Here is a 16,063-nt window from a genome sequence, read left to right on the forward strand (position 1 = left end):
TTTCAACTCAAAATCAAATAAAATCCATAATTGCACTCGTATACTATAAATAAGGTTTAAAATTTACATAATTGTGTGAAATATGTGAACGGTTTTATTTGAATTTGCGTCTATAAACTATAAAATGTTTGTACCATTGGAATAATATATTAGGTGCGATGGGGGTGTCAGCTAAAAGTAGGTCGAGTGAGTAAAACAACACATGAAGTCATTTCAGTGTCAATTCCCAACAACAATACTGGTACTTGTTCAGGTTTCAATACACGACCAACTATTTTGTTTATTCGGTGAGGTAAAATTTTAATGGCAAGATTACCAACACATGGAGAATTTGACTATTACTTGTTCTGATAAATGTTAGAAAACACATTTTCAAATAAAATAAGACCAATTACAGTTACAAAAAATATCAAATAGGTTGATAATTGTGTCAAGGATAAGCGTTACTCCGTTATCTATAAAATGTTATTCGCGAAAGTCGGATCCACATCTCTATCAAAAATTAATAAATTGGTTGGTTCCTGTGTCCAAGGAATACCTGTCCGGAAGACTGTATGTCCCACAGAACCCATTCACAGGCAATTTGAAAATATAACCTCCTTGGTGGAAGTAATACAAATTGTGAAAAATACTTTAACCAACATGTATGTAATACCAACATGTTTTTAAAAATGTATAATGTATAATAATGAAATTTGGCCAAACCGTTGCCATAGTAACGAAATATTGGATTGGTCAAACTCAAGTCATCATGTATTATAACTAATAACTATGACCTATTTCTGCCTATAGTGCATGCTAGCTTCAGTGCTCCGGTATTCAGGAATTTTTTGCCAAGACAATTATATCATTTTAATATGGTGCCCATAGACTGGCAAACTGTTTCCAATTTATTTCCACTCTCACTGTAGAGTTTTACGTAACGATTGAAAATTAAAAAATCATTTCGGTAAACTGCTTCAAACGAGGTTTTCAACAGTTGTTAACCCAAATTGTTACTTTCTCCAGAAAACATGTCTGAACAGCTCGAACTTGAAGAGTATGCTAAGTAGTTAGTTTTCAACCCCAATCGCACGAGAAAAACTTTGAAATGAATTATTAGCCGCATCATATAAATCATATTGATAATGAACAATGTAATAAAAATTCATTTTATCTTCCACTTGGCGGCCATAATCTACATCAAGTTGATTTTCTCTCACCACGGTATCCACCATTTTCAATGCAAGGGGAAGAATAGCAAACCCGAACTGCACTAGAAGTGAGTGTGTACTTCTATCTTAATACTCTGCTTTACCGAAATCTGTAATTTTGGGTTGTTACAATGATTTTTGGGCCATTGTACACTATTACCGGTATTATTAACCCGGGATTACTGCTGCTGAAGGTAGTACATATACCTTCATTAGCATATATATCTCATGACTAAAAAATCAAATTCATTCATCTCAAAATTTCAATTATATACACAGTGATACATTGAATTATCCCACAGAAATATTCATTTACATAATCAAATCGCAGCCTACTCATTATCCCCCCAATAGTTATTTTACGTTTAAAAAAAAAATGTGTTTTTTGACTTTTTAAAACCCAGATTTTTGAAATAATTTAGGACAACAATAAGTACCCCCCCCCCATTAACAATATATGATTTTTTAATCTATGTTACCAGGCTGCAATTTGAGATGACATAGTATCTACTAGTATGCCATAGGAACCTGTGGTAAAAGCGTTATAATACTGTCAGAATGATGGCTACTATCCACTAATTTTAAAATCATGATACAACCATAATTTTCTCGAAAATTAAGCTAGCAACCAAATTTGTTTAAAGTAATATCCTTATAATGCCCGGAAGTACAGTTTATTGAAAATAACTAAATTTTGGGTATTTGTATTCATGCGTAGTCTTTAACATTACTTAGGTGTTTTGATCAGAAAGATAGTGGTACGTACAAGCTTGTACTTCACTTGAACAGCGCCATCGGCGCTGATTCTGATTTGAATGTGACGTACAATCACGGAGTTGAAAGGGATCAATCACTTTTCTGTTTTAGCTCCATCATACTGCGTACCGTTGGACAGATATAATGAACAAGTTCAAACGATTTTCTAATCAAATTTTATGGTCGAAATCAGAATCATAAATGGATAAATGGGCATTGGGTGTTTTATTTTAATATTTCTGACAAAAGAAAAATCTGAAATGGAATATAAACATAACATTAGACTGGCCCAGCCGTGGAATTTTTAAAAATTTTGATTGCTGGAAATTTCGCGTCAAAGCGAGAGGTTCTACAAACTTGTTCTACGGAATTATTGTATAAAAACAATACATTTGCCACGACAAGTCCAGCCTAACGTACTTATATAGGGACTGTGATATTTATAGGACGCAGACACAGACATAAGTTTTTTTTATCTTATCTATTTATTATACAGATGAACTGAGATATCTGTATTTTTTGTTGTGTATATTTGCTGACATATCTTTTTAACGATGTGATGTGTTTATATTTCAGGAACGTTTTGGTGACTTAGCTACCCAGTAATTTCATTGATATTAAGATGTAGTTAACTTAAATGAAGGTATAGTCTCACAGTGAGATTCGTGGCACTTTAGCTAGGTTGGGATTATCGTACTTTCAAACTGTTTCTACAGCACTGGTAAATTGCATGTAGTCAGCCCCTCCAGTGGAACCCACCTATGCGAAATGCGATTGTCCAAACGGCAACCTTTTCAACTTTGACACTATGCGACGTCACTAAATACTGCGCATGCGTTGAGCCCCGGATCTCATCTCAAAAGTGACACGCTGGAGTTTCTGTTGAATAGAAAAAAATGGGTGAGTACAGTTGTAATATATCACAATATTGAATGTTTTTTGTAGTTTTCAGCAACTTACACGTATACTACATCATTGACAAAAAACAGTCGTGTAAGGAAGTTTTATTCACGAGTGCAAATGTCCATATTGCGATTGTTTACATTACAAAATCATTTTGGCGAACCGAATTTCATTGAAAAAAAATCATGATATTATTGGACTGGGGATGCAGGTTAGTAATGCGTACCTATAAAATTGTGAAATCCTATTTGAATAATTTATCCTCCATGCATTTATGCCAGAAAAGCTACTGATCTTTATGTTTTCATTTCAACTACAAATGTATGCGGGCTTTGTGTCAATAACAGTTTTATAGTACATATATGTACTAGCAGTAGTGGCTGCAGCTGATGGCTTTGGTCTGGGATTATAAAATAATTACAGTACCGGTATGGTAATTTTGTATCGAGATGGATTCATTTGTGCAGATGACCTGATCACATGCTCAATGAAGACAGGATAACATTTTTACCCAGTGATAACACAGTAATTTTGAAGTATCTATGATGATGTCTGTTTTGCTATGTGTGTGTTATCAGGGATTTATAAGATTAGAAAATGCAAGTGTGTCATATGCGATGAAGGATATATGCAAATTGAAGTCGTACAAATTGATCACGAAATCGCAAGAGAAATCTACATTTCTTTATACATGTATCCTAATGCAAACTAGCGAGTCTGTGAAACTGACTTGCGTTTATCTCAAATTATGAGTTCGCTTCTCAGATCTTCAACTCATATCACCATACAAAGTTGCATATCTAGTTCTACTTTATTTACTATTTTTTCAACCATGGTATTTTGAATGTAATGAAACTGAAACTGAAATGTACAACAATGTACCTGTTAATTATATATTGTAACAATGTATATACCTACCAATTGTACATTGTTAAATGGGTCTATTGTTGCTGATATATCAAACTCTGGAAAACATTTATCATTACGTGAGCATAATTCTTGACCAAATTAGATTCAATTAAATAAAAATGAGCCTTAATTATCTCAGCTATGGGGACTGAACTAGCTTTGTGTGAATCGTTGATACATGTATGTAGTTCAGATAATTGGTCATGTCTAGGGCCATAAAAAGTAGTAGATAATTAGTAATTCAGATACCCTACTGTACATGTGTGCTACATGTCACTTCTACATGTCACTTCTACTTGTATTCTACTTGTATGTTCATGTAAAAGTTTTAAAATGATTCTATATTTCTAATGTAAAAATAAGTAAACTCCATGTTTGCCACTATAGACTACATGCATGTATGTCTTGTACTTCATGGTTCAATTCATCATGAAATTTTCATGCATGTACTGTGTCACCCCAGAAACTGTATAAAATATTTCACTAGCATGCAGAGTGAACAACAAATTTGGTTACATTACACTGATGATATTGATTTCATTAATTTACCCAGTTATTGTTAATGTCGACATAAATGGAGAATGTATATTTGAAAGCTTACAAATCGTCTTAGAAAAATTGATAATGAGCTGAAATCAAAATTGCGATAAACCATAGGTAAACACACCATAATGGAAACTATAGCTGATTTATAGACATCTGTTGCATGCAGTCGCATATGTTACTCAAGTAGTTATTACAAGTATATATGATGCAATCCAGTCAGGGATGTATAATTAAGTGTCAGCTTGGGAAGTGCTACATCATAGACCTTTCCACCCCAGAAAGAATAGCGTTTTTTTTAGTCTTTGAGCATTATGGGATGCACATCATTTTATTTTTTGGATCTTTTTTAAGAATGCAGTTCCAGATCTTCATATCCGACATGCTTGGATTGATCAAGTTTAAAATTCTTACTTGTTACTTGCGTTTGTTTCATGATCCTATTCAAGAAGATGGTCGATTGGCAGCCATTTTAAGGTCTTAAAAGTATCTAAAAAACATGTTCGCCATTCTTGATCTGGATCTTAATCATGCAAGGATAGATTTTGTTCAAACTTGGTGATATCCATAATATCCTTGTCATTCTTTTATCTCATCAGTGTTCGCCATGTTTACTATTCACTTGAGATTTAGGACAATGTCAAAAGATCGATGTAGGATAAAAACCCTGATTTCTTAATTTGTACAGTATCAGATCATCAACAAGAATTTTTCCTCATTTTCAGAAATGGTACAAAACCATGTTTTTTATCAACATATGTCACTCATAATTGGTTTGTCATTTAGGTCCATGATTACATGTTACCACTCTACTTGGTGTTTCTTACATATACATGTACCGGTACAATGTAAAGGATTGTTTTTAATTGGGGAGAAATGTAGTAAAAACATCTTTTACACTGTTTATAATGTGTATCAGTATATATAAATGAATGCATACATGTACATATCTGATGTAAAAAAAAATATTTCAACTTTATAAAGTCAATCTTTAGTCCCTCATGGCAAAATATAATTGTCATATCAACTGTAATGTGTGCCAGTTACAAATCCAATAATATAGAGTTATATGTGTAGCAAAACACAAGGTTTGACCCAGAGTTAATTGTAACCCACTGTTGGGGAACATGTATGAACAGATTAAATAACCCGGTCTCAACCGGGATTAGGTTAGCTCAGAGTCAGAGAACTGGTTTGTACCCAGAGTATAGACCCATATGAGGTAATTATCATTGTCCCAATCCATATTAATTTGTAGAGATTTTAATAGCATAGCTCTTCTAATGAATTAGTTACTGTGTTCAGGAGAGCTAATTTAAGTGAGGCCTGAATCACAATTTTATTGTTTTGTTCAAGTGTGAAATTTAGATATTTTCATCTTCAGTACCCTTAATTATGTTGCTTATTACCGGTATTACCAACAAGTGTGTTGGCAAGTTATGTGTTACTCAACATTTTTTCCCTGTTCTTTGTAGAGTTTATTCTGTTAGTCTTTATCTCATAATCTTGCTACCAGTACATGTATATTACTCATTGGGGCTGAAAATACATGTAGTAACATTTTATATTGCGAAGCTGAATAGGCTACCAATTAAAAATGCTGGAAGCTGGATGAAAGTGTAATACAACAGTGTTTGAAACCCATGCACACAATTGTGAATACCTGAAAATAATATTACATATTGCATTATTATATACAATGTAGCACACTGAATTAAATATGTTAGTTTGCTTTTATTTTCAGGGAGCTTTTTCTCCAGTTTGTTTTCAAGCCTGTTTGGGGCAAAAGAGATGAGAATTTTGATTCTTGGTCTGGATGGAGCTGGTAAAACAACAATATTATATAGATTACAAGTTGGTGAAGTTGTCACAACAATTCCAAGTAAGTATTATTACATGCCTTTACTTTATCTTAGAATAAAACTGCCATGTAGTTCAGTAAATCTACCGATACAAATCTACCGTTGCCATGTGTACTGACTGTTGCTATGCAGTGATGACAGATGCAAGTTTGTAGCCATTGCTATCAGCTGTTATCTGTTTTATATCAGCTGTGTGTGATACAATTATTACAGTCAGTATATAGTCTATGCTATTGTACACAGTTTGAATATTCCCTTAAGTTTCATTACTTCTATTTACTTTAATGTTACTCTATTTTGATTAATATATTTTCTCTTCATACTTTTTCAGCTATTGGTTTTAATGTAGAAACAGTGACATATAATAATCTTAAATTTCAAGTGTGGGATCTCGGAGGACAGACGAGCATAAGGTGGGTGAAATGTGATTAACTTCATAATGCACATAATATACCAAGAACACATAGGGCGATCATTGGGTTAACAGTCATGGCGTGTTTGGACCCATCCTTGCGACCTAACTTTCACACTTGGTCTGTATAAGCAAGTAAAAACAAATGTCAATTATATAGTAGCTAAAATCTGTAAAATCTGTTGAAGTTTATCAAAATGAAGTCAAGATGATATTGTTAGTTTCATCATCTAAATATAATACTACAGTCAGTAATGACTAATGTTCAAATATCTATTGCAGGCCTTATTGGAGGTGTTATTATTCAAATACAGATGCCATTATTTATGTAGTTGATAGTTGTGACAGAGATAGGATCGGTATTTCAAAATCAGAACTTGTCGCCATGTTAGAGGTTAGTATTCAAATCACTTTTAATTTAAACAAATGTGCATGATATAGAGACTACTAACTACCATTGAAACCCCCACCAGATTTGTCTTCCAATTTGTTGTAATTTTATTCATTGTCGTTGTATTTTTTCAAGCTGAAGAAAGACAAAATATTAGGAAATATTATTATTAAGTTGTCATGTTTTGTGTCTGGTTTCTCAAATGAATTATGGGCTTGAGGACTTGATGGAGTTGATGGTTTGCTTTTAGCCCCACAATCAGCATCATCATTGTGACCTCCAACCATTCTGTGTGAAATAAATGACTTAGATTTTGTGTGGAAAGTAAGCACTATGTTTTCAGCTAGCTATTAACACATCGTCTGTTTATATGGCTATTCGTGGAGGCAGGCACAAAATGTAGAATGACCAGGGTATAATTTCCTGTTTAACAACAATAACTTGGATTGTGCTTTGATAATGTATTCAATTTCTTGCATGAGCTCAAGTTTCCAGCATGAGACGTAAGGTTTGTGATTTACACTGCTTTGCTCATTCTCGTAGGAAGAGGAACTCAAAAAGTCAATACTTGTAGTTTTTGCCAACAAACAAGATATGGAAGGAGCTATGTCACCATCAGAAGTTGCCAATGCATTAGGACTTCCTGCAATTAAAACAAGAAAATGGCAGATATTCAAAACATCAGCAATAAAAGGAGAAGGTCTTGATGATGCAATGGAATGGTGAGTAAAATATAAATGTTGAATCTACATTTAGATATGTACGTTGGGGGGGGGGGGGGGTCGATTCATCCTAAATCACATTCGTCCCAAGTCGATTCATCCCACAAGTTAATTCGTCCCACAAATTGATTCGTCCACAAGTTGCAGCAATTCCAGGCACTGATTTGACGCTGAAGTAGTGCTAGATGTTGATAACTTACTACAGTAGGTTACACACTTTGTTTTCAAATTTACACAAGTTGTTACACATAATGCAGACAGCATGTCGGCAATTTGAAGCGGATGGAAGCTCCGCCTGTAAAATTAGTTTTTAATTTCCAATAAATGATCGAGGCTCTCAACTTAATTTCCTACTTCAATTTGCGTCACATGTTATTTCTGAGAGGGACGCATAAAGTGGCGGCGCTGTAAAGAACGTTAGTTATTTTACAGAACCAGCTGACCGACTGATCATGGCAGAATTGTTGATCAAAGTGCATTATTACTACTATGGAAATATCCGTATCACGTCGATGTATATAACTGAAAGCTGCCTGCAACAAATGTTCTATGAAGACTTCGTCCAGTATATCAATAATGAAATTGAATACATAAGTACAATGGGTGTTATTCGATTATTAGTTCTCGACGATGAGAACCAAAAAGTTGATGTGCTATTAAAAAATAATCGCTTTAAAAAGCTTATCACTGGCAACACACGATCACACGTCCGGGGAGGGTTGCCGCCGTATACACACCGTCTTTTTTTTTGAATTTCCCGTTCCTAAATGCTCGGTCTCTACTTTTTATAATATAGTCTATAACATTGTCAGTCGCGGATTAGTCGCTCTTACGCTTTCTTGGCAGAATACTCTCGGTGGCAACAAAGCGTTTGATGATATTATATATACGATATTTTATGGTATTTGTATTTCTTTGTATTTCATTGTATTTATGTTCCTTACTATACAAAAATCCTCTGAAGGTTTTTAGTAGTGTAATAAAGTTATTATTATTAAAAGCTGTCTGGTTTGAAACACCACTTCGATCTCCAACCTCAGCAAATGACAGTCCACGAAAATATAAATCAACGAAAAACTCTTGTTCTCACTTTAACTGGTTTTTTGACTCCTTGCAATTAACACGATGACTGACCAAAAATGACTAAAAGACAGACGCGCCACAAAGTCTGGGGCATCGGACTTTGTAGCAAAAATTGAAAACATTGTGGGCAATATATGCCAATCATTCCTCTGATTTGCAGTCAATGTTTATATTTCTAGTTGCAACTCACGTAAATGTGAAATCTGTTCACATGCTCGTCGACGTTGGGTTATACCATTTGAATCATCATGGTCATTGGCATGGAAGAAGGGCTAAAATCAAATACTTTGTTTTCAAACTGAAACAACTACAGGAAGGAAGCAGTCCGTCGTCTACTCTGCTCTAAAAATCATGAGTCAGACCTGTTTTTGACACGATGACGGGTTGAAAGGAAAATAGACTATAAGATTTGAAACAAAATCTGAATTAAAACTTGTTCTCTCTCTTCCCCTTCTGTCTTCCATTCACGGAACGTCCACGGAAATTGCAGCAACATATATATTTTATATCTTATCGTTCATGTCCTTAGAGTTGTATATATTTATTATCACAAATTACACCAAAGTTCTTGATATATTCGAACGTGAAAATAAAATAAACCGACAAGACATAGCACATACCACACATTGATTTCAACCTCTTGCACACAAACATAGAAATTGACATCATCCTTCCCAAGAAGCTGACCAAAAAAAAGAAAAGAAAAAGGGAAATGGGACGAATGTGAATTGGGACAAATCGACTTGTGGGACGAATGTAAATTGGGACAAATCGACTTGTGGCACGAATGTAAATTGGGACAAATCGACTTGTGGCACGAATGTAAATTGGGACAAATCGACTTGTGGCACGAATGTCATGAATCATGTATGTATTCTGTACTTGTACCATATTGGCTTGATTAATAGGTTTAACTTCTTGTTTTCCCTTCTATTATAGGCTTGTAAATGCATTGAAGACACGACAATAACGAAAAGAAAAAAATACAGTCTTTGTAAAATATCTTTTTTTTAGTTTTTTTAAGGTTCATCTTATGCTCCAGTATTTTCCTAATTCTATTCAAATTCTTAGACCAAAACTTCCTGGGAAATGCTTTAATTTAGTATACGATAATGTCAACATACACATATTTACTGCAACCATTGTTTGTGTAGACAAGTCTGATTTATAGATGAAGCTTGTAAATTATTGCACGAGTTGACACTACTAATAATGACACATGTATACAATATGTATATTTGTTGAGTCTGGATTCACTATGTAATACAACACAAAAACAATTTAATTTAAAGTGTACCTGGTATTTTATAGGATCTTTTTACAGAATTGAGAAAATAGGTTTCATTCGTAGTATACATGCAGTGTATGGATACCTCAGAAGAATGTGCGATGTCATACCCCCTTATTAAATTTGGACTTTACTAGTTTGCATGAGATGTATATTGATGATTTTTGGCATGACTGTACCAACATTTCTATTTAAGCATTTTTCGAATTCATATTTAACCTGACACTTTTACTGGAGTGATGCATCTCAGTATTTTAATATTTTTTTTTTTTTGATTATGTAATTCGATGCCTTTTAGATTGCCATGTAATATGTGTTTGTGTTGTGAAGAACTAGTAGGTGTGAATAGTTTTGTTTTGTAAATTCTTTGTTTCACTGCCTTTGCCAATAATATAATATTACCCACACCACATCGAGAGTAAATTTATTTTATGAATGCCTGCTTTGTTTAGGAGGACCTACTTTCATTAGAGTTGCTGACCCTCTGCTTAAAAAATAACAGTTGAAATTTTCCATAAATATCTTGATTGTATTTTGATATACTTCACTGGTTTACAATAAGCATAAGGTCTGTTTGAAAAATGACTGCAAATGCTGCTGTTTTTTGGCCAAAAACAAAAGTATTCTCAATGAGTGGACTGTGAGTGTGCTGTACATCTCTCAGATTGCAAGAAATTTGGTTCCTTGATAGTGTTTCTGTGTATATATATATATATATATAGACGATCCATTCATGCTACTGAGCATCTTTTGATGGTTTGAACTTCTTTCATGATCTTTTATCCCATATTTAACTTCAATTCTATTGCATGTTTTATTAATTGAGTTAGTGAACATTGTCAGAAGACTTGTACACAAGACTTGTTAGTGTCTACTCGTATGTCATACAATTTCCAAACAAAATAAACATTTCCACTTGTATTTTGGAGCGCTTATTTTACAATGTACAGGATATTATAATTATGGTGAACCTAAGTAATGATGGGTGAGAATAAATTGTTACCAAATAAAAATAATAATAATTATAATAATGAGTTGTGCTTTGTCAATTGAGAATTGCTGCTGAAACAAAGATAGAACAAGATCTATCTGGGGTAAGCACATTAATGGAGTGTGTGTAACACAAGATTCAAAACTAGAGCTACTTGGCTTGCAAGCCATGAATCTGTTGACTTTAACTGTGGCAAATTGTACCATCTCTGACATTAGTTGTATTTTGTAGTCACAATTATTCTATAATATTGTAGTCGCAGCTGTATCATTGAATAAACAGTTGCTTACATGACACAGATCATATAGTTACAGTCACATGCCTGAAATCTGAATAGACCATAATTGTATATCATTTTGTAATAGTGGATACTATGAGGTTATTACAGGAATACCGCAAAGTATGCACGAAGACAGTACAGCTGGAGTATCGATCGACGCACAGCAGAGGGTGATACGCACTGTACTGTCTGAGTGCATACTTTGAGGTACAGGTATTCTCGTAATAACCTTATTGTTATACATCTTTTCCTTACAAGGATACATCATGGAAATGCCGAAATCTAAAAAGTTTAGAATAGAATCAGCGAACTTCCTTGTGTGGAGTCCGGTCAAACCCTAGTGGCAGCCATGTTTGTTTTTATTATTAGAGGACATTTGCGCGTGTAATCATTCCGTATTTAAAATTCGCATTTCCTAATATGGTAGATTGAAAATACCTCGTAAAATGCCGGCATGCTGTAACTTATGGCGTATGGTAACAAATGTATAATAATATATATCGGTACTTATAATTGATTACCTAAATTTGAATAGACTGTATTGTTGCATACCGTATATGAATTGTGAGTACCGGGGGTATAACTTTCCATAATATTTCAGACATTTTAATAGAGCTGTATATTTTGATTGATCATATCCTTGAAATTTTAAATGTCTTGCCTAAAAATTGAAAACCATACAGTTATTACCCAGGATATCAAATGAACATTTGTCTTGTTAATTAGCTTGTGGATCTGTCAGTTGCATTATCTCAAAAGTTTATAGACTGATTCCCCTCAAATTTGGTACAGGGTCGATACATTATGGTACATACATTCTGTTTTTTTTTTCTATTCAGGTACAAAATAACTGACTGGCAGCCATATTTACCCCCAAAATAGCCTAAAAACCTGGTACATTTTATATGTGTAGAGCATTAATTCAAAGTTGTGCTGGGTAATATCTGTTTACATACGAGGTACATTATTTTTCTGATTTTTGGGGCAAATTACTAAAAAGCCATCAATTTTCATTTTTGGCATAATTCTGCTTATATCTCAAATTTACACTTACCAATTATGTTCAAACTTGGTTCACAGACAGTTGTCTTCTAGCACATTAATAAACATTGATTATGTCACAATCTAACTCATGATGGTCGCCATTTTGTTTTGACGAAAATCAACAATTTTCACCTTTTGCAAACAGTCATTAGAGACTCACGAGTAGTAGCGTTTTCTTAAAACACCAATATTTGAAACAGCTATTTAACATGCAAAATATCCTAGAATGTACAAGCTTGATATCCAAACGAGTCAACACACTTCACACATGATAATGACATTATTTTCTGTCTGATCAGAGAAATCGCTATCTAAATACTAACACTGCAAGGTGCATATTGAAAACAAACTTTTCGCAAAAAATTATATTTGTCTACTAGGATTTCAAACTGTTTTATTTATTTATTTATTTATTTATTTATTTATTTATTTATTTATTTATTTATTTATTTATTTATTTATTTATTTATTTGTTTATTTATTTGTTTATTTATTTGTTTATATGTTTTTTATTTATTTATTAATTCAATTTCTCAAATGAAATACACCTCTTACTGAATTTATTGTGTTACACTGTAAGGGATTGGTCAGTTACTTCGGCCAAGGGGGGGGGGTCGGCAGATTCCATTTTGCCAGCTGCAAATCTCAGTTGACCCACCCCCTATCAAATAAAGAAAAGTGGGTGACCCCCCCAAACATATTTTAAAACTAAAAACATGCTGACCCCCCCCCCCAAAAAAAAAAGAAAGAAACATTAACAGTTTTGGCTCTGACATGATTACAAAATGTATTATATGTGCATTGAAAATATCATGGTTTGCCATAATTGTTAGCGTTTGCATTTAATAGACCTTAGGAGAGGAGGGGAAGCATAAAGCCAAAAAATTACTACAGAAAAGGCTGCAGGAAGGAGGGAAATCTATGTTGCTAAAGATAGTAAATAAAAGCAAAGCTGTGGAGTACTCACTCGATATATGCCCTTAATTTTAATTTATATATCAGCATTTTCACAAATTTTACTTTTTTGACTTGCTGAACAAAAACTGTCACTGCTCTTTGTACTAATTGCTGTGTTGTTTTTCCGTCTCCTGTTATAATTGGATAAATCCAGTAAATATCTTATACAATGGTGAGTGACTTCAGACTTTAAATAAAATAATCTGATATCAGCAGCACATGGACTTGGGATGTGTTTAAAACTTAACTGTATAATTGGGGTTCTAGACGCATGGCATAATCTGTTAGTTATTTGGCAACTTTAACCTCAAAATATTTAGCCTATAACATTTTTTGCATCAACAAATTCATTGGCAATATAGGTAATAGTTATTATTAAGAACACATTTGTACGATTAACTTTTTTATCGTTTGTTCTGAAATAAAAATTTTAAAAATATATGCATGAGTGCGTGTGAATTCTGGAAAACATGATATCAAAAACAGGGTGACCCCCCCTATTCGCACAATCAAAAACAGGGTACCCCCCCACTGATCCACCGACCCCGACCCCCCCCCCCCCAGCCAAAGTAACTGACCAATCCCTTAGGAAGGAAAAACTTCACATGTTTTTATTTTAACATTGTAGTCTGTGGAGTAGACTGGCAAAGTCGGGACTTCTTTTTTGTTTTACTAAAAGAAATAATTGTTGTTTTAGTCATTTTAGTGTGAGCGCGAAAACTAACCTGACCGCTGAAGAAATCTCCTTCGCAGTCAGTCACGCTAGTTTTTGCGATCACGTAAAAAATGGTAAATTGACAATTAAATATTTTTTTGTAAAACAAAAAAAAAGTCCCGACTTTGCCAGTCTATCTGTGGAGATCACCAATGCATATTACAGCGATATCAACTTTCAATAGAATAGCGCCGCCCCACATCAGAACGGGAAAGGCAAGGTTTACGTGACGTCATCTCCTAGGTGACATAGCTTGACAATAATGGCGGTGGTAGCGTAGAGCTCACTGTAAATAATCCGAACATCAGGACCTTTCTCACGTTTTAGAAGGATACCACCCGACCCCTGCCAACATTTAGTTAACCATACTTCGAGGTGCTCATACGCTTCGATATCGACTGGTATTAATAGTGAATGTGAGGTCAATCAAACCAAGAACAACTTTTGCCGTCTTGTTTCATTTGCTCCAGGTAGGTTACATGTTAATTGCAGTCTATGTAGTGACAAATCGGACGTAACAACACCGTTATTTTGTGATTGATTGATTATAAATCATGTCTACCGGTAGTAGAACAACTGGTCTATCACTGCAATAATTATCAGCCTTCGAACATTGCTGTATCACAGACCAGTCGCATCCGAATCTGTATTTCTTAACAGACGAGGGTTGTGGACGAGTTTCAAACAAAAGGGATGAAGCGATTATGGACTATGTTATGATGAGTCGTCTGTGTTACTGTATATCAACATTCCAAAACTCATCGTTATTGCAAATACTATAGTAATAATATAGCGCTAGCGGTAATACCCAATCACTATACCATGTTCAACAATGAGAACTGTATAAAAACGTTGAAGTGCATATATGAACTGTACTCCAATTTTTCATTTTCAATTCAACCGATGCTCTTGGTCTATGCTACATAACCTGGCATAAATTACATCAACTTTATATTTTGTTTTGATCATTCTATTTAATTCATGTTCAACAATGATTGAGGATGTGCATGCTACATGGGTATGTTAATTTATTACACATTGATTTATTACTTATTGATGATCATAAAATTATTATTGTTATGGTTTACAGTTTCGTAATATTGACTCACACTAGAATAAAATGATTTATAATATTTCCTCACATGTACTCATGCATAATGTGTGTATATTCTTTAGACACTTCACAGTGTTGTATATGCTAGTACATGCTACCAAGAGGTTGTCTGTAGCGGGTCACAATTGCAGCAATATATATAAACAAGTAGAATCTACACAAAACATGCGCAGAGGCTTGCATTAGAAGGGAAACATTTTTTTCTTATATTTTTTTTAACTTTATTTGGAAGTTGGATAAATTAGCTTTTTGGATCTCTTTACCCCAACGTAACTTGTGTAAAAAAGAAACCGATTTTTGCTGACGTAAAGAGGTTTAAATATGACAGTTTAAACTCTCTTGAAGGTAACTCCATCTATTACATAATAGTAATGCATTACCGATATCATTCTAAATTGATTTGAGTGACTCAGTCAACTCGCAAGTTTTAAGACATTGCAAAACTGAAAATATGCTCCTTAGCTCCAACATAGAGCTATAAGGAGATTAGCTTAGAACTTGAAAGGCAGCCTTTTTCAACTTCAAGGCAATATTTTATAAAATTTCTATTGTAAGTAGGAATTGTATCAGGGAATTTTGTATTTATTTCTTTGAGCATCGGCAATACAGTTACCATCAATGCCTCTGTGAAATTCAAACCTTGTGCTCCATGTCTTATATATATGTATATTATGACATTTTATATAGCCCAGTATTGTCAACTATTATTGTTTGCTTGAAAAAATACACAGAAGACAAAAGTATATTGTCAATCAAAACACTGCCAAATTACAAGTCAGCGTCATTGTGCGCATTATCCAGTGCCCGCCATATTTACGCCTCTTGTATGAATTGCTGGTGTGAACGCAAGATTATGAGATCCTTATTTTTTTAATTACGGAGCAAAACTTATGCCCATGT

At 33.9% G+C, this 16,063-nt stretch overlaps 2 protein-coding genes across 4 annotated transcripts in view; both read left to right on the plus strand.

Moving 5' to 3' along the window:
- The first annotated feature begins 2,763 nt into the window (after nt 1–2,763).
- LOC100376301 (ADP-ribosylation factor-like protein 1) lies at nt 2,764–10,103 on the plus strand. The gene is made up of 6 exons (XM_002742135.4): nt 2,764–2,849; nt 6,049–6,186; nt 6,498–6,579; nt 6,861–6,972; nt 7,513–7,691; nt 9,714–10,103. The coding sequence occupies exons 1-6, from the start codon at nt 2,846–2,848 to the stop codon at nt 9,742–9,744; spliced, it is 546 nt and encodes a 181-aa protein (XP_002742181.1). The 5' UTR covers nt 2,764–2,845; the 3' UTR covers nt 9,745–10,103.
- Nucleotides 10,104–14,269: 4,166 nt separating this feature from the next.
- LOC102803796 (doublecortin domain-containing protein 1-like) overlaps nt 14,270–16,063 on the plus strand; it is a 44,212-nt gene continuing 42,418 nt past the window's right edge. For 2 of the 3 annotated variants that reach the window (XM_085500977.1, XM_085500983.1), the window contains exon 1: nt 14,270–14,519. The gene's annotated coding sequence lies outside the window, so the exon portion shown is untranslated. The remainder of the gene's footprint in view (nt 14,520–16,063) is intronic. The other variant, XM_085500991.1, reaches the window with a different exon arrangement.

Source organism: Saccoglossus kowalevskii, chromosome 1, assembly GCF_978046115.1.
Source record: "Saccoglossus kowalevskii chromosome 1, keSacKowa6.1, whole genome shotgun sequence".
Lineage (NCBI taxonomy): Eukaryota > Metazoa > Hemichordata > Enteropneusta > Harrimaniidae > Saccoglossus > Saccoglossus kowalevskii.